Genomic DNA, 25,333 nt, shown 5'->3' on the forward strand with positions numbered 1-25,333 from the left:
CAACTGACAACACAGAGCAGTGCTTGGATCTCATTTTCTAATTGTGACATCATAGAGCAGTGCTTTGATCTTCTAATAAAGCAACTGTGACAACACAGGGCATTGCTTTGATCTTCTAATGAAGCAATTGTGACAACATGCATCAGTGCTTTGATCTTCTAATAAAGCAATTGACAACACAGAGCAGTGCTTGGATTTCATTTTCTAATTGTGAAAACGTAGAGCAGTGCTTTGATCTTCTAATAAAGCAATTGTGACAACACACAGCAGTGCTTTGATTTTCTAATTTTGACATCATAGAGCAGTGCTTTTATCTTCATATAAAGCAACTGCGACAATGTAGAGCAGTGCTTTGATCTCATTTTCTAATTGTGACATCCTAGAGCAGTGCTTTGATCTTCTAATAATTTAATTGTGACATATAGCAGTGATTTGATCTTCTAATGGTGCAACTGTTACATCAAATAGCAGTGCTTTGAATTTGTATTGTGTAATTGTGACACCATAGAGCAGTGCTTTGATCTTATTATTTAATTGTGACATTATAGATCAGTGTTTTTATCTTCCGAAATTGTGACATCTCAGAGCATGTCACATACAGTATTTCACACTGGTAATGAACTTTAAAGGGTCATGAAAGCATACAACACATTTCTTGAGGTATGTACATGTTGCACATCATTGAAAACAAAGATAGCACTCATTATACTAATTATAAAGAGGAAAATGGTTGGTTTTGTGCCATTTAGTTCTTCCTCTTTTAAAAAATATACATTTTATGGTAGTGCGAAATATAATGATAAACACTATGAAAGTAAAATATAGTTGTATACATCGATTGCATTAAATTGGAAAGGGAAAAGGGAAAGGAAGTGAGTGACAGAGGGGGCGGGGTAGAGTTTAAGTACCAGAACAGAATGTTTTAGCTTTAAATATGAGTGCTCTATTTGAGGTTTTGAAACATTTTACAACCATAAATGCGGAACATGGGAATTAGAGTGTGTACATTTGTGTGTGTGAGTGTGTTGAGTTAGCGAACAATGTGATTAAGTATTAGCATGGTGACACAGAACAGAGAGAGCAAGTAAATGTCAAGATGAGCTAAAGGAGGAAGATCAACTCAATGTCATGTGAAGTCTGAGGCAGTGTGAGAAAACACGACCCCATACAAAAACATAACAGTGTTGGGGAAATGTACTTTGTAACAGTAACTTTCAACAGTAACTAGCTACTAAGGCTGAAAGATTATGACAAAAGTCATAATAATCGATTATTTACCTTGAAATAAGTTACATGAAATAATTATTTGTTCAACTTCATGCCATTTTCTTTATGCAATCTACAAATCCAAAATGAGCTAAGAACTGTTGAGCTTGTTTTATACAATCAGTAAATCAATTTCTCATTGGCTCAATTAGTAGCATGATAAAACAACCAAGTACACTGAAAGGAGCAATGCATACTAGAACGAGCCCATCATAATGGGAACAGACACGGTGTCAATGCTCATTATAATGGGCCAGTTCATGTTTGTCGCGCTGCTCATTTGCAGTATATTTACCATCTACATTGCAAGCTAGCTGCAAGACATGCAACGAATCCAAAATACTGTATTTCCAAAGTACCAACTATGCTTTTCGCTTTTGCTCTAAAGCGTCTTTTCAAGTGTCAGGTGACACAAACTTTTGTTATGTAAAAAAGTAGGGTTGTCGATTTAACACGTTAATTCAGTGCGATATATTATATAAAAAATAAAGTGTAAAACATTTTCGCAATTAATCATGTCTCATGTACATAGACGCATCATTAGACAAGCCCATATAATACATTCGGACTGATTGATGGATTCAATTGCAAAATGGATTGGGCGAACTGTACGCCAATGATTGTCTTATGTTTAATAATATTGAAATAAACAATATATTGCAATCTAAAGCCACTTTTCATATTGTCTTTTTTAATGCTTCACTTGTGTACCAAAATAATGTAGTGCATTTTAATTATCGGTTTTATTCTTTTTTTAATAATAATATATATATCTCGAAAACAGAGATGACCAGCAGCATTTAATTAAATATTTAGGGTGTGTTCACACTTGGCAGGTTTGGTTCGATTGCTCTGTTAGTGTGAACGCTGCCACCCGAACCTTGGTGCGCACTAAACAAGCGGACCGAGACTGCCTGAAAAGTGGGTCTTGGTCCGCTTCCAAACGAACTCTGGTACGGTTTGATTGATATATGAACGCAACATGGACCAAAGACGTCTAAACGGACCAAAAACAGGAAGTAATTTGCCTAATACTGACCTCAAGCATACCTGGTTCTTCTCATCATAGGAGGTATGTTTCCCATTACAGTTCGGGACAGGCGTCGGAACCGTCCGTCAGCCGTCCTTGCAGCATATCTTCGTTTGTGTGTACAACGGAGGAATTCGTGCCGTTGCTGTTTTGACTCCTTTACACATTTTTTTAACTCTTCGTTTGTTCTCAGCTGGTAAAAATACCACCATATATACATCCAACGAGCACATTTTCCCAGCACTGTTTTGGATGTTCGGTAAGTTCTGTCAAAAAAATATATGACATAAAAGCCGTCCAATCAGGTCGCGACTTTTTACTGATGCTTTTGGTTTTGTATTGTTAGGTTCGGTGTTAAAAATGCCAGTGTGAATGCTAAACGAACCAGGACTAAATGTATTGTTTTCATTTTTGGTCTGGACCAAGAGAACCGAACTACAAGTGTGAACACACCCTAAATAGCTATTTTTGAAACAGTTTATATACATGAAACGAACCAATTCACAAAAATGAAAACGTTATTTTTGAAAAGCATGTTTGATCCTTTTGTCAAGTTGTAGGCGCAACACAAACTATTTTGAAAAGTAGCTTTTTACTACAAAAGTATTTGTTTTGCACAGCTACTGAACAATAATAAAAACATGGTTAAGTTAGTCACGTTTAGTTAGTGACTCCCCAACACTGCACACACTCCAGTGTGCGACGAATACTACAACTACCAGCTGTTGAGTGTTACTCTTTACTTCACAGAGCATTATAAGAGAGGAAGTACACTAGAGAGTGAGAAAGTCAGGGACACCCTCGACCCTGGCCTTAATTTGACACAGATGTAGGATTTCTCATTCACATGACCTAAAGTGACCTCACACACACACACACACGCACCATTCTCAGGCTGGGCCCCCAGTCTCTGTACAGCAGCCATGCTGTGCACACTGATGCCTCGTGGGTATTCAGAGTCGGCCTTGAGTTTATTGTCAACGACAATAATGTGCCGTAACCTCGGCACCTCCAGCAAAATGACCTGTTTGTAAAAAACAAAAGACAACATAATTAAATTAAGTAAAGCAACCCGAGAGGAATAAAGTTCAGTTAAATGACTAAAATGAAAGGAATAGTTCATCTAAAAATGATAATTCTCACATCATTCACCTCATGTCGGCTCAAGTATGACTGTCTTTCTCATGCGGAACACAAACGAATATACTTTGAAGGATGTATTGTGTGTTTTTATCTATGCTAATATTAAGTCAATGGGGTCCAAAACTTTCAAGCTCCAAAATGAACAAAAAAGCAGCATAAAGATAATCCATATGACATAGTGGTTTAATCCATGTCTTCGATTTGGATCGGTTTGGGTGAGAAACAAAGCAAACAATCAGTTCTTATTCACCAAAAAACAATTCACTTCCACCTAACTCTCCTTTGCATTTACACGAGAAGCTTGTTCAGGTATTCTCGCGCTTGACTTGGGGTGGCTGTGGCTCAGTTGGTAGAGCGGGTTGTCCACTAATCGCAGTGTTGGCCGTTCGATTCCTGGCCCACATGACTCCACATGCCGAAGTGTCCTTGGGCAAGACACTGAACCCCAAGTTGCTCCCAATGGCAGGCTAGTGCCTTGCGTGGCAGCTCTGCCGTCATTGGTGTGTGAATGTGTGCACGATACAACAGATCGTATCTCTTTAGAAGACATTGATTAAACCACTCGAGTCATATGGATTATTTGAATGCATCCTTTATGCTGTTTTTAGAGGTTGACCACATACATACTTGTTTGTGTTCCATAGAAGAAAGTTTTGAGTTTTAGAGGACATAAGGGTGAGTAAATAATGAGAGTTTTACCATTTTTAGTATTGAAGAAACTGTGCAGGAGATTTCCATTTCCCAGCATGCTTTCCATGTGACTCGATATGGAGAGTAAATGTTTAAAACAAGTGTTATTTGTGTGCAAGATGTATATAAAAGGAGATACTTGTTAGTGTTTAATGATTGGTTATGTTGATATTTAGAAGAGTTTCTGTTATGTTGGAGTTTTAGGGGTTACCATAGTGGTGAAGAGTGGAGCTTGAGCTAATGATGAGGACAGATAGATGACATACATGAAACTGATTGATCGCAAATGCTGTGCTAACCATAACATACAGTAGTTACTAAACTACTCGATGTAGTGCTTCTAAACAGCATGTATTTAGTATGCTAACATTTACTTTCACTTTAGTACATAAAGAAATAAAACATATTTATTTGAGTTTATCGACACAACTAATTATGTTGGGTTTACCCAATTCAACTAGGTTCTTTCTACACAAAGTGTTTGTGTTGAGATTACACAGTAATTTTAAGTTAAGAAACTCATTTCAAACCACAACTGAATCAAGTTCAACTAATGAGCTATATCCTTGAGTGTACATCTAAAAAGATAATCATAAAAGAGGTCCATCATGGGGGGCCTGGGTGGCTCTGAGAGTATTGATGCTGACTACCACCCATGGAGTCGTGAGTTCGAATCCAGGGCGTGCCGAGTGACTCCAGCCAGGTCTCCTAAGCAACCAAATTGGCCCGGTTGCTAGGGAGGGTAGAGTCACATGGGGCAACCTCCTCGTGGTCGCTATAATGTGGTTCACACTTGGGGGGGACGTGGTGAGCTGGGCGTGGATGCAGTGGAGGCATGAAGCCTCCACATGCGCTATGTTTTCGCGGTAACACGCTCAACAAGCCACATGATAAGATGCATGGATTGACGGTCTCACACATGGTGGCAACTGAGATTTGTCCTCCGCCACCCGGATTGAGGCGAGTCACCACGCCCCCACAAGGACTTAAAAGCGCACTGGGAATTGGGCATACCCATAAAACAAAATAGAGGTCCATCTACAGTATTTAATGTTTACATGCAAAAACGTGATCAGTTTGTATGGTCCCTAATGTTTTTAGGTTTATTTTGTGATTTTTTTTACTTTGGTAAAACTTCCTTAAGCATATTCTTTTAGGTTTTACATTGTACTTACTGTGCTGTAGGTTGTTTCATAAAAACAGACTTTGTCTAATCACCTTGAGTTTGGTGTCCAGTAGTTCTTTGTTGGTGATGATATGGGAAACTTCAGCTTCATTGAGTCCATGAATGATAGCAGGACCTCCCAGAGTAGAGTAAAGAGTTACCACTAACACACACACACACACACACACACACACACACACACACACACACACACACACACACACACACACACACACACACACACACACACATGAGGTATGTCGTTTTCCACAAAAGCATGCAGATGCACACAGTATGAATTATATTCAAACATTTTTGTTGGACACTCTTTAAACATTTTTGAAGGTCTTCCAAACAAGATGATGGATTACAAAGTCAAAATTCCAAAATTATACAAGTTGTAACTTTTGATATCCTGAGACCAAGACAATGATTAATCATCTCATGATATCAAGAGAGCAAAATAAACAAACCATGGCCTCTCTGGGCCTCTGTAGTTATGGGTATTTGTCTGGCATTTCCAAGCATTGCGTGGAGCATTGTGAAATGTGAAATTTTCTTCTGGATCAAAGCTTCAGAAAGCCTTATCAAGAAAGATGACTCAGCTCGACATTACCGACATCTATATAATCACATTTCTTATTGCCAGGAAAAGGTCACAATGTGGCAGTGACCTCTGAGTCTTTGGGGTCATACTCATGCTGTTTTCCTCATTAGAAATATTTGCTTCTATTTCCCAAACTGTAATGGCAGCAGAAACCTGGGAAAGCATTTTTACAAAACAGCCAAAGTCCTACATAATGTCTGTCCTCCAACTAAAGACTTTTATGTTTTCTTATTCACAAGAAGGTTCACCCAAAAATCATCTCATCATTTACCTCTTGCATTCCAGATTTGTATGACATTTCAGATTTGACCGACTACTTTTAAAAACATACTTTAGCTCTGTAGGTCTTTACAATGCAAGTGAATGGTGACCAGAACATTGTAGCTCCAAAAATCACATTAAGGAAACATAAAAGTAATCCATATGATGCCAGTGGTTAAATCTACAGTATATCTTCAGAATCGACATAAGTGTGGATGAGAAACAGAACAATATTTAAGTCCTTTGTCATCATAAATCTCCACTTTCACTTTCACATCTCAAAAAGTCACATGTGGTGCCTGTTCAGTAGAGGTCTTCAACCCGACTCGTACCCGATGGGACCTGAGAGCCTGTTGGTTTAAGGCCGGGTTTAAGTCAGTTTGTCAAGTAGGACTTCAGGTTCGGGTTGGGTTCAGGCTTGTCATAATAATAAAAAAAAAAAAACAGCCCTACCAAACTTGTTTCGTGCACACACTCTCACTCACAGACGCTTGCAAACGGACGAGTTAAGAGCCTTTCACACTGAACGAGATTTGCATGCATCTGAACTGTTTTCCCATTGTTTCCTGTGTAAACACATGCTGGACGAATGTCTTTGAATGTTGCACCGCATCTTGCTGTTTCTTCAGCATTTCCTGCAGGACCGCATATTTTTGACACTGTGTCAAGATAAAGATAACGTTGAGACACCCGTGCTCGGTTTCATTCGTTATGCTGCATCTCGATTGATTTTTAGCGCAGGTGTCACAAAGTTCTAAACAACTTCAGACTGTATAGAGGCTATTGCGTTGTTTCATATTATTCCAGATTGTTCTGCACCAAGCAAAGACAGCGCTTGATAAACGGTAAGGCAAGGGCGTAGATTTGGCTTGAACTTTGAGGGGGTTGCATCGTAAAGCATTTACATGTTTCCATTGATCATGGTGTAAATATTGGGGGGTTGTACTTGCTTGTTTTGATTATTGGGAGGGTTACCTTCCTCCCATCCCCCCTGGAATCTACACCCCTGACTGAGGGTCTACTGTGCCTTGATAAAACTGTATATGTTTACTGTTTCAATACGGTTACGAAGGTTGGCTACGATGCTAACATAAAATACAGCCTATCGCAACAGTACTTGTTAGGAGAAGGAATTATAAAGACATTGAGAGATTTCGGGTTTGGGCTTAAAATATGATGGTACCTTTCAGGCTGGGTAGGGTTGGGTTTGGGTTTCATTTTAAGGCCTGTGCAGAAAGTTCTGAAAATGAAAGTGAAAGTGGAGATTTATAGTAAAAATTAACTTAGATATTGATCTGTTTCTCACCCACACTTATCATATCGATTCTGAAGACACGGATTTAACCACTGGAGTTGTATGGATTACTTTTATGCTGCCTTTATGTGATTTTTGGAGCTACAAAGGTCTGGTCACCATTCACTTTCATTGAAAGGACCGGCAGCAGAGCTGAAATATTCTTCTAAAAATCTTTGTTTGTGTTCAGAAGAAAGTCATAAACATCTGGGATGGCATGAGGGTGAGCAAATGATGAGAGAATAATTTTTTTTTGGGTGAACTATTCTTTTAAGTAATCTGTACTGTCCAATACTGTAAATGTGAAATGATAAGACTTGTTATTCATATACTGTGCTGTTACTCAGGACTAGTGGTTGAATGATCATTTTTTTATGGCAGATACCAATGCCTCTATCTACAGGGCACATACATATAAAACAATTTACTATTCAATAGCAAACGAGAATGGCAGAAATAAACAATACTTTTTTTTTTTAATTCACTAAACACATTTCAAAACAGAAAATGTACATTATGCATTGTCAGTTGCTTTAACAAGGTTATAAGTAGATTTTGACACAAGGGGGAACTACATCTTCTGTTAAATGGTCAAGTGGGCTATAACAATGTGTTGCAACACAATGTAGTTGTTACACTGAATCTCAAGTGGTCTAATGTGTGTCTAATAAAATTTACATTACTGACCAACAGCACAGTATACAGAATGAACAATCACATGTACCTACAATGACATGTGTCTGTCTCTTTCACGTGTGCAGAGAGCGTCAGAAGGCTGTACTGAGAGAACAGGGGGGTCGTTGAGCTGTGTTCTGTGACATCATCAGTCTGCGTCACTGCCGGAGGGCGCGACACTTCAGCCGTGAGACGTAAACAGAGAGGACATCACCACGGAAACAACAACAGACACACACACGTACGTACGTACAAAAGGTCCAAAAGTCTGAGACCGCTAGTGAAATTGCGTCTATCTTATATTCATTTTCAATTGAAAACTAATTATGAGCGTGATACAACTTTTAATGACAGCATGAGCTCGAGCTAGCATGAACAAAACCCCATGATCCATGTAATCCGGCATGATATGCGAATGATCCAAAGAGCATCTTGAGTACTTCAACGGAAGCAAGAGAGTCTGACCTTTGGTGAAACTGAGCATATTAACTCCTTTGCACAAACATTCTTTTTTGATTAGTGACCATTACGAATACTAAAACTTTAAGAGGATTAAAATGCAGAAATCTTAGATATACAATGTAGTCTTTTGGACCCCACTATATCTAAACTAGTCTTATCGCATACAAAACTCTGACATACACATTAACATGTTTGTAACAAAACATTTGAATACACAGCCACTCTCCACACACACACACACACACACACACACACACACACACACACACACACACACACACACACACACACACACACACACACTCTTAGACCGGATGACATTCAGTACGTGAGCATCTGATGTTGACAGAAACACCAGGGTGCAGAAGTCAGACAAACTGTGTGTGTCTGTGCGAGACTGCATGTATGTGACAGACACAGTGGGGTAAATCTCATATGTCCAGATCATTAAGATTTTTTGCATTGCGACATTATTTTCATGATCATTAAAGACCCCATGAAATTGCTCGATGAGCATGATTTTCTTTCCTGTGTTGATGCATTTCCTATTGAAAAAGAAATTAGGACATATCGAAACGCTCATCCCCAAATTTGATGTCAATAATCTTAATGCTCCTATAAATAGGTTCATTTTATTGAATACGTTTTAATTTCTTATTTTTGTTTTCTTTTAATTTTGGGATGAAATATGACCTGGACATATTTTAGGCAGGTTTCATAAGATTCACCCGTGTGAGTGTGCGTTTAGGGATGCGCCACTGAGCTGAGAAAAATCACGTCGCTGTTAGACACTATAGAGGAGGTTAAAGAAACAAAACAAGGAGGAAGGAAAAGAGGAAGAGGGGAAGGCACATTTATATAACAACAGTGCAATGAGGACAAGCTGATCTACACACAATTTATAACACATGCACGCATACAAACCTGTATTATTGCACAAACATAGACCCACTATTTTATGTGTAAACTAGGGCTGATGATTTAATGCATTAATTAAGTGTGATTAAATATATATAAAAATTATGTGTAGCGCAATTAATCATGTTCCCGGACCTTGAATTATGAATATTCCGGCCATCCGAGCAATTCAAGTTTGAAGTACCACCTGTTTTCAGCAGGGGGCAGTAAGTGAAACTCCAGCTGCACAGACAACAAACCACACTCAGACTTGCTTGACACTAGCAACAACACAAGATAAGAACATGTGCTTACATTCAAACCAGTGGTGCTAGTGAGAGAATGTACCGCTAAACTCTTAACTGCATTTGGGGGAAAATAGAAAGCTAATGATTTTGCATTCATTTTTGTCATAGATATTGTTTTGACATTAAAGTATTGGCTTTCTCTGCAAATTTGTTTATATATGTGATTAATTTCGATTCATTATTCAGCATATCATGCAGTTAATTCGATAATTTTTTTTAATAGATTGACACCCCAAGTGTAAACAAATAAACACTTAAATTACGTATAAATATGGAAAAAGTCTAGCTATGGACTTGCATACTGTACACGTGGGGGGTGAGAGATTTTCCCTCTGTGTGAGTAATAACAGTGTGTATGTAGTGTGTTTATATCCTTTTGCAATTTCAGAGGAAAATGTGAAGGGTGTTTGTACTATATGTGCAAAACTTGCTTCCATGATGCTAGGGGGTTGTGGGTGGTTCTTCACTGGCCCAAGTCAAAGAGTCCACCCCCTAGTCTCTATGATATTCTGGATTCTAGATATGGCTTCGATTCCTCCAATGCAAGTCTAAGGGATTTTTGCACATGTTTTTGTTTTGTCCTCCAGACAGGTAATGCCAGTTTGTTTACATAATGCCACTGTTGATTTTCTCACACACACACACACACACACACACACACACACACACACACACACACACACACACACACACACACACACACACACACACACACATCATTTATTCAATTGGCCTGCAGTGCTCTATAATACCCAAACAGAAAATAGGAAAAAAGTATGTATTTGCTCCATAGGCTAAACATGAGAAAAATGGCGCCATCTGGTGGAAAATAATTTTTTTTTTTATTTTGAAGCCAGGGCTCTGGAATGAAAGCATAATATCATATAATTCATGATTTTATGCTTTAATGGCACTGGGATCAAATATTGCCGTTTTAATGGGTTTCAACTGGGACATTTTTGTCCTGAAGGTCCTGAGTGTAACTATTTTGTGTACACAGTGTATTATAGATATATTATAGCAGTGTTTCCCAAACACGTACCCCCTGGTGCAATGTGCAAATACAATTCTGAGATTTACCATTCTTTCAATTTCATCGCAGTCGAAAATAACATTCCAACCCAGTTTATGTATTTCTCACTGGCAAAAATAATTTTGTGTGCCCTCTAGTATAGAAACACCAAAATGGTATTATGACACTTTATGGTGTCACAAAGTTCAGATAAATATGCAATTAAATAACCCTAACGTTCGCGGTTAAAAAAAAATGCATCTGCTCATGCGTCACACGTGTTCATTTTTTTTAACCAGCTCAGCACACTGCTAGGTGACGTAGCTTAGTGATAGCAAGTAAAATTGATACTTCAATGTTTGACCAGACTCACACATGTCAGTCGTCCACGATTTTGTATTTAATGTTAGATGCATAGGGAGTTTTGATTCTGATGGTATCAGTTCACAGGAGTCAGACATCCAGAGCGGCTAAATAGTTTTCCACAGTCACACGCAGTAATTTTCACTCACATTTGCTCACACACTAGAGACTTGATTTTACATTGTTGCATGATGTTTTTTCAGCAAATGAGCTCAACGTTGCTAAATGTGACATAAAAAGCACCTTGAGCTGACCGCGCAATTGCACAGAAACGTACACGCAATGCTGGAATTCGGCCAGCAATGCCGTACCTGCAATGATGCGCAATTCCAGTAACCGAACTGAAAACTATTCTTGAGGGGGTAGTTTTCAAGTTATGCAGTTATATCATATTTAGCATTCCCATCTCAATCGGTGAGCCATTTATTCAATATACGTATATGATTAATATAACATGTAAAAAAATGCACAAATATAACATGTTTAATAAAAGGGGGACGTTTTACAAATACAATAATTATGTTAAATATACATATTTTCAAAATACCTCGTGTATGCGTTAGAGAGGGGTACGTGAAATGATGTTGAATGTTTGGTGGGGTATGCCACTGTAAAAAGTTTGGAAACCACTGTATTATAAGAACTGAGGTTGAAATGTCAAAATTTCCCCAAAAATACACACCCTTGGCAAGATTTATGCCAAAGGCATTAACACGGCCAAAATGATTAAAAAAAAAAATTAAATGAAAAAAGACAAAAATGTCCCGAAGGGCGCACGATTGTTAAGCGTGACCTTGAAAATTGTAAGTAAATTGTACATTTGAACTCAATTCAAACATGTAAAAAATAAATGTTCTAGATTCTCAGTAAATATTATTTATGATTGTTTGTTATATTTACAATGTGTCATCATGAATCAATCCTAAAGTAGAAAATCTTGTCATATTAATTTTCTAATTTGAATATATTTCTTAGGGTATATAAAATAAGTACATTTTCTTAACTTTTTGAAGCTAATGTTCCCAGCATGCACTGCTGCTCTCTTTATAGAATCTGGTTTCTATCACCAATAATGCAAAGTGATGTTGTCAAATAAATGACATGGCATGAATTTAGTGGTGTGGTAATGTGGTACTTGATTAAGTTTGTTACAAAAGATTTGAAATGCCAGTGCATTTTTAAAAGCAAGGCTCAATTCAGAGCAACATTTGAAAGGGGACATACTATGCAAAATTCACTTATACATAGTGTTTGAACATAAATGTGTGTTGGCAGTGTGTGGACACAACCACCCTACAATGATAAAAATCCACCCAGTCCTTTTTTTTAAATCCCCATTAATCATAAGCACCGTCTCAGAACAAGCCATTCGCAGATTCTGTACAACGTGATTTCACGTTGTACAGGCCCCGCCACGACACTGCCGACGGACATGTTTGTTTGTGTGTTGTTTAGTTATAGCGCATAGCGAGCATTGAAACAGTATTTGTGTGTGTGTGTGTGTTGCTCATCCATCATTGCAAAACTGCTGAAAAAAATGTATCAAATAACCATTCAGAAACTTCCCGATTCATTCTTAAAGTTGTTACTTCTGATGGAGTCTCTCCCTCATCAGTGTCTGACTCCGGTTCAAACACATAGGACTGAACACCACTATTTTCACTGTCAGTCATATTGCTTATGATGTCTAGTTATCCGAAGCAGAGATGTCAAAACTCCACCCTATTCTGGATATGGGGCGGGGCGCACCAGCTCATTTGCATTTACACACACACACACACACACACACACACACACACACACACACACACACACACACACACACACACACACACAAAAACAGCTCATTTTTTATTCCCACCCAAAAATTGGTATTTTCAGCATGGTATAATAAACGATCCGTAGGGTATTTTGAACTTAAACGTCGCAGACACATTCTGAGGACACCAAAGATTTAAATTACATCTTGTGAAAAGGGGCATAATAGGTGCCCTTTCAGTAAAAAAAAATCCAAAAAATAGAGTTTTCTCAAAACTATATTTGAGAATTTCTAATTAAACCCACCAAGAATTGGATGTAGCCTTCACTGGAAAAAATGTGTTGCATTTACTAGCAATTTCTGCTAGTCTTTGAGTAAACTACACTCCAAAATTTCTTTTCAATGTATTAGATGCTTGCCTTTAAAAAACCATCAATGAACTCATGCTGTAAAGAAGTTCAAAAAGCCAACTCAAGAACCCTATATGACCAAAAATGGTTCTTGATAAGAAGAGGGTTCTGTGCTGGTTCTAAAGAACCATTGAAGAACCCTTATTTTAAAATATGTGTGTGTGTGTGTGACTCACATGGGAAGTTATACATGAAACAGGCCTGTGCTGCTATGATCCACTCAGCCCTAGTCTCGCAGAATATGGCAATGTTTTTGAAAGGTTTCTGCCCCAGAGCGGCCAAACCGCTCCCGAACGCGTTCACCGCTTTATACATCTGATCATACGACATCCAGCGATACTCTCCCAAAATCACCTACAGAGAGAAAGAAAGAGTTCCCAGGTCAATGAGATCATTCCCTGTTCTTTCCTTTATGTTGCATCTCTTTCCTGCTGTTGGATTAGACTGCACAACATTATAGATCAACAGCTCCTCCTATTGGTTCATTATATAATCACAACAGATGGAGACTTGAGGCAGCTTTTACATACTGAAGTCTTAAAAATGTACAGAATCAGAGGTCAAAGGGTCAAAAAGAGGATGCAAAATGGTTATGTAAGACTAATGTATATAGTAGTTACATTTACATTTTACATTTATGCATTTGGCAGATGCTTTTATCCAAAGGGACTTACAGTGCACTTATTACAGGGACAATTCCCCCGGAGCAACCTGGAGTTAAGTGTCTTGCTCAAGGGCCCAACAGTGGCATCTCGGTGGTGCTGGGGCTTGAACCCCCGACCTTCTGGTCAGTAACCCTGAGCCTCAACCACTGAGCCACCACTGCCCCAGTAGTTGGTGCAAGACACCTTGACTAACATTATAAGTGGACTTCTGGGGGAAAAATGTAATACTCTGCAGACCATTAGATGTTTTTGTTTCAGATGTTATGGACTATGACAGATTTGAAAGACGGAAGTAAACTATAGCGAGTTTAATTTCTATCAAGGGTGTAGGTTTGGTGTGGTTTGAAAGTTGGTAGGGACATATAGCAATGACAATATTAAAACATTTTGGTAATAAGAAAATGCGAGAAAGTCAGTCTGGAAATGGGTCAAAATCAGATTTTCCTCGAGACAATGATATCCAAGGGACATGAAGTGACCTTCTGTTAAATGTGTTATCCAGCATTAAACAAAGAGTAGAGTAAACTAACAATGTACATGTGCAAAATGCATCTAAAGATAAACAAATTGTGGGGAGAATGAAAATTGATGTTTTCCCCCCACTTTCTGCTTTCCAACTCCCCTTCCTACCACTTAATCTTTCCTCATATTGATTTTGTTATATATTCTTGCATTTATATCTGAAAAAGTAGGCCTCCTGAGCAAAGTAGGCTTCAGGCTTACAACAAACGACTTTTGTGATCACAAACACATTTATTGGGAGTTTTACTGGCATCTTAAAATCCTGCCCCTCAGTCACAACTGTTCAAATGTTACATTTGTCTTCCTCAAGAGGGTGCTTACGGGCCGAAAAAGCAGAATCCTCCATTGGGCTGCATAACAAGCATATGTTTTGTATGCAGCCCAATGGAGGATTCTGCTTTTTCATTAAGGATCATGGAGGATCCTTATTCATTTTAAGGATTAAAATTGCCCAAATGTTGGTGGGGACATTTCCAATTTTCTCAAAGTTGGTAGGGACATGTCCCTATCATCCCTACCTAAATCTACGCCCCTTAACTTCTATAGCGATAAGTGGGAGACCACAGCAAATATTATTTTTGAGTTCAGATTTGCTCAGAAAATCCACTATTGCATTTCCATGACTTTCCAAAAGTAGTAAAAAACTAAAAAGAGATTATTACAACAAGAAAGAAGAGAGATGCTAAATTTACTGTCATCCCTCAGCAGCTGTATTAGAAACCCCATCACAGCAGTACTAACTAGTAAAACAAAGATTAATGTTATTATAAATGTATATTAATAAATAATAAAAACACTGAAAATAGGAGAAGGTTTATTAAACGTATGCTGCTCTAACAAGGACACCCGCCATTATAGTCTGTGAAAAAGAGTCCATTCAAACAAATCAGGACAAACAGACGGGTCTCTAAAATAATGTTAGCAAAAAAGCTAATTTATCAAGCAATACAAATGCAACAATCATTTGAGATACATAAAGCGGCTCTTTCCATCTTGTCCAACAGCAGCACGTTTATAAGCTTTCATTGAGAAACATCAGTAACAAGGGAATATTATTACTGCTGCCAGTGAAGTGTGCATGAGCCGCTCAGACTTAAGCACTGAACAATAGGATTAACACAAGAACTGAGAAATCATTCAAATGTTGCAAGTCAGTGGCAGGCTCACTCATTTAAAGGGGTCATTTCATGGGAAACGCAACTTTCCTTGATCCTTTGAAATACGGTAAAATGTTTCAATGCATACACACGCATAGAGCGCAATGCAAATCTCCCATTCTAGTCAACTCTGACCATTTATTAAAACTAAGCTGCAAAAAAAATTACAAAAATAAAAATAGTAATTCAGAAATCATCACATAACAACAATGACCTAATTAATAATAATATGTTTAATTTATATAGCGTCTATTCAGGGCTCAAGGAAGCTTCACTATAAAGAACAGTAACATAAAAGTCATATAGACAATCATATGGACAGTGGATAGTTTCCCAGTCTGGAACAAAAACAAACGCAGTTGCATGTGGCAGATCAGATCGTGCAATCAATTAGACATATCAATCCAGTACAAAAGAACGCAACATCGTGTAGACAGTATACTTAACATATTACCTCCCTCATTTAAATATTAACATTTACAAAACAGCTTGTTTACAGGAATAGTTCAACCAAAAGGACATTTTGACATCATTTACTCACACTCATGTCACTCTTCAAAGCCATGTGATTCTCACTTCTGTGACGCACAAAATGTTTTAGCAAAATGTCCAAGCTGCTCTTTTCCATATAAAAAAGTAGACAGTGAGTCGAGCTCCAAAAAGAACAGAAAATACAGAGTAAAAGTAGTCCGTATGACTTGTGTGCTCTATTAAAAGACCTCTGGGAAAAAATACTGATTTTCTATTTAATCGGAATCTTCATTTGAACAATCCCGATTCTTAAAAACCCAAGATCGATCTTATCACTTGCTCTTTTCTGTTAATGATTATCAAATACATAGAATATCTGTTAAATAATAATAATAATAATAATATCTGGTAAATAAATAGCAATTGTAATGTACAAAGTTAGAAGGCTTCCTTTATAGTTCACAGCATTAGCCGAGCAGGGTTATAATGGTTCAAAAAAATTCACTAGATTTTATTTTTATTTCATTTTGTGTTAATGGTGCATAAATAGATTTTATTTCATTTTTATCTTTTGAAAATTGACATTTCTCATTTGATTAATTTTAGTACAGTTTTAGTTTAACCGTTATGGCACCCCAAAATATTATCTGTAACACTTTACAATAAGGTTGTATTTACAGGTATGTGCACAGATTGACGGCCTCATCACGTATGCAGGTAAACAGTGGTTGGTTGAATTAAAGGGTCAGATGGCCGCTTGCCGGTTCTTTTTGAAGAAAACACTGAGAAATTCGGCTTGAGAGATTTAGTCATTTTCTTCATGATTTTATTTAGCTTGCTCTCGAATTATAGTGCACGTTTGTATTTTCAGTTACGTTTTCGTGTTTTTGAAAACTCTGGTTTATATTTTTATACTAGTTAACGATAATCAGAAATTCTTGAGATAAGGGACAAAACATGTCCTGCATATAAAAGTCCTCTATGTAAAAAATAGTGAAAAGGTTCAATCTAAAGGAAATGTGTATACTCAGGGCATTCATTACTTACATTTTTAAATAATTTAATTAGAACTGTTTTAAATGCATTCTCTACATTTGGAAAGCACATGTAACTTAACCTGAACTAAGCAAGAGGTCATAATGTTAAACTGCAAAAACAAAGTGTTTAAAAATGCAACAAATTCATTAATATAATTATATAATGAAAGGTAGGGATTTGTAAGATATCAAACAATACATAAAGTAAAATTTAAACAATATTTTCCATAAAAAACAAAGCTGTGTCCTCACTTTATGTCAATTATTTTTTATAATCCCGAATAAATAGACAAGTCACCATCAGCTATAAAGTATGAGTATCCCTTTCCCACTTCCTGCTCATGGTGGATGCAACAGTAGGACTCGTGGTCTGGTAAATGTGAGGTTTTTTAAATGTTTTTGACGATGTTTAAGTCTCTGTGGTCACAGCTTCAACTTGTCAACACAGTCATCCCATTGTGATAATTGAAATAAGAATTGTGGGATTGATTTTGACATTTTAGTTTAGGTTATAGAGGCAGCTTCAACAAAGCAAAAAAACTAAATGACTCCAGAGTACAACACATGGTTAAGATGGGAAAAAAATGTGTGATTCAATTTTGTCAACTCTGTACGAATGTTTTGAAAAGATATTTTATAGAAATGTAAGCGCAGTGTAGTTCTAGCGGGAAGACTAGCTGCTGTACATCAACGCACCATTAGCTGGGTAACTCCTAGCCAATCACATGGAAGCCATTGCTTTATAAGTCTGCTCACAATCGATCACATTGCTGATTCAGTGTGCTAACACGGCAACCTCCTCCACTCCACCACCACCAGTTGAGTCCCGTCCTGCATGGGGGTAGGCTCCTCGCCCCTGCCTCCTATCTCCGGCAGGATATGATGGTTCAGAGTACAACTTCTTCAGACCGCCAGACGGGGCTTACGCCAAAGAGAGACATTACCTTTCTGTTTTATATTCATCAAATAAAAGTTTTTTAAATTTCACGGAAGTCTGCGAGTCTTCCTGATAGAATGTATTTCATCACTTAACTCCTTTACGGCACACCATTATTAGATAATTAAAGACTTAACACTCTTGATGAGTGAATAAATTAAAATGCTTTTAAGTGTGCCTGATGGAGTTCACACAAATTACAGTGAGACACATGTTGAATAAACATAATTTTTCCTTACATGGTTCATTAGCTGAGAACTTAGTCTACAAATATATCCATTTCAAATTCATTAAGTATTAAAAAAATCACAGAAATAAATTATCACTGCTAGTTTTCGTCTTAGTAATCGTTTTCGTTAACGATAATAACCTTGTAGCTGAGAGACATTTTCATATGTAAGAAAAATGGACATTATAATGGAAATATATAACATTTATCGGCGCTTGTGAATTGGAATTGAATCAAATCAGAAAACAATCTCTGTCAATATCCTGTCAAAAGCCATATGATATCTTTGTGTGAGAAACAGACTAAAATGTAAGGTGCTATATGCTTCCAAATGCCATTTGTGTATGTGAACATTTAAGCGTTGTGGCGTTTCACCATCTGTGATGAAACCTGCGAGAACCAATGGCATAATCTATCATTGATGTCCAACTGTTGCGGCACCTCTGAATATGTGCAAATTATTGTGCTATCGTCTGGTTTCGGAAGACTAGTTTTATGGTGCTTTTATCATTCTTTTTGGAGCTTGACAGTCCGTAGTCACTGTATACTTCAGTTGTATGGAAAAGAGCAGCGTGAACATTCTTCAAAATGTATTTTTACTCACTTTTGTGTTCCAAGAAGTATTGTATACAGGTTTGGAACAACATGAGGGTGAGTAAATCGACAGAATTGTAATATCTCAGTGAACTCGCCCAGAATTAACTTGGAATAGGATGGAATATGTTCATGTCAAAATGACAACTGGTGCAAGAAAAGAAAAGGGGAAAACTTTAATGCTACAAATATTTTTAAAAGTGTCAAACACGCACACACACACACACACCTTTTTGAAGACTCTTCCATCCTCTATAACCTCGTCTTCCTCGCTCAGCAGCTCTCTTGTGCCCAGACAGTCACGATCAGGATAGCGGCCTACTGACAACTCAAACATCCGATCCAGTGTGTTCACTTCTGGCTGAAGACTAGTGGCCAGCCCTCTCAAAGCTCCAACATCCCGGTAGGGTCCCGCTGGGTCTCCAGTCATGGAAAGGGCTTTCAGTCTCCGTGTGCACTCGGAGAACGATTCCGAATCAGACGATCTCAGTAACAGGTAAGGCAGGTACGAGATGAGAGAATACAGCCAAACCACCAATCTAAATATGACAACAACTACTGGACTAACATCTTGTTTTAACCGCATACTGACTCTTGGAAAGATGAAGGCTGTGTTCTGATGTCCTTGTATTACACCTCCTCTTCTGTTTTACCTTCTCTGTTATGACCGGTCAATGGTGTTCGGATGACTTGGTAGTTAATCAGTTGTCCCTGCATGCACTGAAACACACACAAAAACATGAGACTAAATGTATCAGAGCATTCCATTGATGATTACTCATCCAATGGAAATTACACAATTTTGACCCTATTAAGCCTGCCCACCTCAACAAAGAAAGCATGCAATCGTTCGAGGATAGACAGATTAGAAAGGAGAAACAGAGGTGTGTAACAACTGGTGAGTTTATGCTTTCAGCCCAGATTTCAGATTTGACCACAAATCCAAAAGTAGGGGAAAGGTGACATCTAACAACATATGTGTACTGGCATGTGTCATTATTTACTCACCCTCATGTTGTTCTGAACCCATATGTTGTTACTTGTTGGAACACAATATAAGACCTGACTGTCAAGCTCCAAAAAGTACAAAACAACTTGTGTTTTTAATGTAATGGTTGAAAATATTTTCCCATTTGATTTTGTGACCAACATTTGCTCTAATAGCAGAAATAAAAATACTTTGAGAAATATATATATTTTTTAAATATGGTTAAAAACGATACATTTTCCTTTAAATAAAAAAAACTAAAATGATGAATTGATGTTTTTATACACTTGGAACTCCTTCAAACTAAAAAAGATTATCAATGTCATTTTCACAATCAATAAAGCCTAGCTCATCCTCACTATTTTTATTAGGAAGAGCTAACTGTGCAGTATTTTCTAGAAAGGGCAACAAAAGTGCAGTGTTCATTTTTGTCTGACAGGAAGAAATGCAAATCATAATTGTGTTATTTATGCATCAACTCCATGTTATGGTAAAGACTTCCAACTGCAATAATATAATTGATGCAACTATCCATTAAAATGCCCATTGAGAAAATGCATTAGAGCAGGGGTTTTCAAAGTCTTAGAGAGCCCATATTATGCTCATTTACAGGTTCATGATTTTAGTTTTGGGGATCTACTAGAATAGGTTTACGTGCGTTCATGTTTAAAAAACACATAATTTTTCTCATAATGTACATTGCTGCAGCACCTCTTTTCACCATCTGTCTGAAACGCTCTGTTGTAGCTCTTGTCTCTTTAAATCCCCCTTTCCGAAAAGCCAATTCTGCTCTGATTGGTCAGCTGATCCAGTATGTTATGACTGGTCAACCGCTCAGAGCGCGTGTCAGAAATGTAACGCCCCTTATCATAAGCAAGTTCAAGGCTTCCTGAGCAGTTGTAAACACTAGTGTAACTATGGTAACAATGGCCTTGGTTTTGCCATACCAGTTCGAGCCCAAGTCCAATAATGAAAGTTTGGAAGAACAAGCTGATCGCCCTGAACCAGATTCGCAAGCAAGACGTTTCACAGTGGTCATTTTTTATTTTGTAGCTTACGTTTCAGATGTAAGATTGTGATGTTATAACTGTGTAATTTCTCTATATCACGGTAATGTAACTCGGGACCAAGTAAGCTGTTGATTATTGTGAACCTAACAAAGCTTTAAGTAAAAGATGCTTTGTAGTGCGTCTGAGGCCTAGTCGACACCAATACGTTTTAGTTTGACAACGTATATTTTTCTCTCCGGTTTGGCTTTCCGTCCACATTGAGATGCCGTTTTTGTCCACGAAAAGAGCTTTTTGAAAACGCACTCCAAAGTGGATAAATTTGCTGTTTTCGCATTGTAGTGTGGACTGTGAAAATGGATGCTTTGGAAAACGATGACACATTTTTAGTCATGTGATATGTGATCTATCGAACCAAAACAATCAAGATGGTGGCCTGTGTTATAGCCGCGCTGTTGTGTCTGATACTCACTTTAATAACTTGTTAAATATGAAAATGTCACTTTATTGTGCAACCTTCACATTGTATTCCTACAAAGACGAAGGGAAGTTTACTCGGAATTGGTGTCCGGTGATGGAACACGAGGACAATTGCGTTTCAGACCGCGCAAGCAGCGGGAATTTTCCGCATACGTATTTTCTTACGTTTCAGTGCGGACGAGCAAATTTTGGAAAAAGCTTGAAAACGTCAGTGTGGACGAAAACACCATTTTCAAAAGTATCCGGATGAATGTAGACGTAGCCTAAGTTAGTCATCTTTTGCTGGAATGAGTGTAGCCGAACTTTTGTCGCCAGAGCTATGAACAGAAATCAGAGGCTTACTCCCGGTTGGACATTTCTGGGGGTATTAGAGAGTTAGTGAACAAGATAGCCGTGGACTACCTTGGATAGCGACCGTAACATTACAGCTTGTAATTACAAGTAAACCTCCTCACTTTACCACTGATAAAGACTCTTGAGATCATCAATTTTGTTATTGTTGTGGTAGTACTGTTGAGGAATAGTGGTAAAAATGAATTTTAACCACTGATTCTTATTTTCGTTTGCCTTGGGAAGTCCATAGAAAGAAAGTGAAGAAAACAGCGTCTTCTCGACAACGCGACAACACAAACCCAACTCAACACTAACTACCTTTGTTTGAGGGTGGGCCAAAGTAGCCCTTAGGTGGGCATTATGCAAATGTCTTAGACAGTGACTTAGCTATGTCACAGAAGTAATGGCTGGACTGCAAACCAGGTGTTTCAGGCGGTTCAGGAGCAGTGTTTCCTCTGGGAGAGAATAACTCCTTTTGACATGGACTTTGTGCTTTGTAACTTTGCAGACTAAATGCACATTCTTAAGGGGTATACAGCCTTGAAATAAGCCAAGCAAAATTGCTATTGAATATTGATCTCAGAAATGGGTGAGCAGTTGATGTCATACAGTATTTCATGATTGCTGTGAATTAGAGAGCGGTCTCGCGCCGTTCTTAAATAGCGGCCTCTCATGCCAACTTGCATGCGGAACTGATCTAGAGAAAAAATATAAACAAATAAATAATACAAATATTTAATTGAGATATACGCCATAAAGATATGGTCCATTAAGCTATTCATTTTCATTTATCTTGACAATACATTTTTATTGTATTTACTGTATCTTTTGATTTAGGTAAATTTATCATCAATCTACACGCCTCCCAGTTTGAGAACCGTGGATTTGAAGGAATATTCTGGGTTCAGTACAAGTTAAATTCAATCAACAGCATAATGTTGATAACCATAACAAATAGTTTCAACTTGTCCCTCCTTTTCTTTAAAAACTGCAAAAATCAAGGTTCCAGTGAGGCACTTACAATGGAAGAAAATGTGTAACATTTTTGGAGGGTTTAAAGCAGGGCTGGATTGGTAATCTGGCATACAGGGGCGGACTGGCTATCGGGAGAGCCAGGACAAAGCTGAAATGAGCCGCTGCGTTATGCAGAATGGGCCACAAAATGGTGTCGCAATATGCCGAAGGGGGCAGCGATATACAGAAAAGGACCCCCCTACCCAACAACTTTTGGGCCAGTTTTGATGTCAAATCCTGGGCCGATTTCTCTTCCTAGTCCAACCCTGGTTTAAAGGGGTCATGACATGAGAAACCAAATTTGCCTTGATCTTTTGGTATATAAGAGGTCTTTGTATCATTAAAACGTCCTGCAAGTTTAATATTTTAAGACGTCCTCCCCATTCTAAACGAATCATTTATTTAATCAAGCTCAAAATACAGCTCGTTCTGGATTCATGGTTAGAAGTGACGTGTCGGTTAGAAGTGACGTAACAGCGTTTGCATATGACCGCCTCCAGCACAAGATAACTACGCTTTAAGCGCAAGACAACTACGCTCATTTCAGTATCGCCGTCGCCTCACAAGTGTTCAGTCGATGGACAGCGAGCTCTGACAGAGACTACTTGTGCACAGGAAAATTACGATGCCACACAGATGTGCTGTTCCTGGCTGTGGTCAAACAAAACCTCTGAATAAGCTGCCGAAAGATCCAGGCGTCAGGGAAAAATGGATGCAGTTTATTTTTTGCGGACGTCCCAGTCACAGCAGTGTTAACTTAAGCGTTTGTTCTGTACATTTTAAGGATGACTGTTTTGAGAACAAATCTCAATATGATGCTGGCTTTGCCAGAAAACTGTTGCTCAAAGATAAGTCTGTGCCGACTATTATGGGAACAACGACGACGCTAAACTGTAAGTAATCTATTTTAAACTTTAAACTACTTTTTAAAGCGCAATTTCATTCATTATGAATAATCACAGTGTTTTTACTTAGTTTACTTGCATATTGTTCTGGCTGGGAGCGTCAATAATTGATACATAGGCACTGGCGTTAGCCAATCATAACAGTGGGCGTTAACACTGAAGTCTTAAATGGAAAACGCCCCCAAAACAGACTGTTTGAATCAGAGGATGAGAAACAGGGTGGGAAAAGGTCATAAATCACTAGATTTTAAAAGTTTTTCTTAAAAAAAAATATATTAATACTATAATTGCACCTAAGGGAACATAATAATACAATAAAAAAACCCATGTCATGACCCCTTTAAAGGCAGAAATGTGAAACTTAGAATTTTACCAAAGCACTTACATTAATTCTTGTGTTTAAACTCCTGTATTATTATTTGAGCAGTAAAGTTGATTAAATTGTCATTTTAGGGTTTTAGGGATTGTTGACATTGTCATGGTACACTGAAGTAGTAAAATTGGCTATAACTTTACCCAGAATAAGTTAGTAAGTGATTTTATCACACTAAAATCATGTTAACACACATATTGATTATGTCTTGTGGCTATCCTTTTGAAACAGTGAGTATTTTAACATTTACAGATTGGCCCCCATTGACTTCCATTGTAAGTGCCTCACTGTAACCCAGAGTTTTGCTTTTTTTTTTTTTAAGAAAAGAGGGACGAGTCAAAATATTTTTTTATGGTAATCAACATTATGCCACAAATGCTGTGAATTGAGTTTAACTCGAATTGAACCCGGACAAAACATTTAAATAAATAAAAAATAAAATAAAATGAGTGTCATGTCATTGAACCTCTATTTGGAATCATAATGTTAAAAGAGTGTGAGATGGTTTGTGGGGGTGGTTATAATGTCATTAACCTATTTGGAACTGTCCTTGGTCCTGAATGCATCCAGGTCCTTGTATCAAATCCTATTCATTCTGTTAATCTGTTAAAAATCTTTGACATTTAATCAACTGGAACAAGGCTAAACATCAAACCAGGGCTATAAAACATATGCCTACATTGTGACATGATGTACAGGAATACCACTATATACACATCACAACTTCTACATGGTGAATTTCTTACACAACATATGATGTCATACAGTAAATGACAACTGTTTATGCATGATATCAGAGACATTGGCAAGGCAGTAGACATCCTCAATATACAAACACAGAGCGAATGAAAGCATAACGGCCAAAGAATTGGCACAAATGCACAGAGGATAAAATATTCAGCAATCGTTTCAAAGGCAATATACATGGACATAATGCCCAATGAATAAGATCTACACAAGCTAGTTCAGCAGATATCATTCATTATTGACACTGTGAGGCCAAGACACTTAATATTTTACAAGCCACAAATATCCTTCTCATACATTCCCAAGGGACCTGTGAATGTGAGCGAATGCATGACACTCTTTTCTCTGTTTACGCAGGATCCTGTACAGCGTTTTCATAATTGTATCACCTTCATGTCACTCTGACTCTGCATTATTCGGTAAAACACAAAATTATATATTAGGCAGAATGTCTGCGCATGTGTTTTCCGCACAACAAAAGCGGATGGCGGTTTATACCGCAAAGCTCAAAAACCTACTAAAAGCCACCCTT

At 37.8% G+C, this 25,333-nt stretch overlaps 1 protein-coding gene across 1 annotated transcript in view; it reads right to left on the bottom strand.

Annotated features, from left to right (window-relative positions):
• Positions 1 to 19,540, bottom strand: part of LOC127630075 (fatty acid CoA ligase Acsl3-like) — a 32,841-nt gene extending 13,301 nt beyond the window's left edge. Inside the window, exons 1-4 of the mRNA XM_052107485.1 lie at positions 19,184 to 19,540; positions 13,519 to 13,696; positions 5,348 to 5,457; positions 3,182 to 3,320 (exon numbers count right to left, since the gene is read on the bottom strand). Of these exons, the coding sequence (XP_051963445.1) occupies positions 3,182 to 3,320; positions 5,348 to 5,457; positions 13,519 to 13,696; positions 19,184 to 19,540 (784 nt within the window). The remainder of the gene's footprint in view (positions 1 to 3,181; positions 3,321 to 5,347; positions 5,458 to 13,518; positions 13,697 to 19,183) is intronic.
• Between the last annotated feature and the right edge of the window lie 5,793 nt (positions 19,541 to 25,333).

The sequence above is a fragment of the Xyrauchen texanus genome, chromosome 36, assembly GCF_025860055.1.
Source record: "Xyrauchen texanus isolate HMW12.3.18 chromosome 36, RBS_HiC_50CHRs, whole genome shotgun sequence".
In the NCBI taxonomy this organism is placed as follows: domain Eukaryota; kingdom Metazoa; phylum Chordata; class Actinopteri; order Cypriniformes; family Catostomidae; genus Xyrauchen; species Xyrauchen texanus.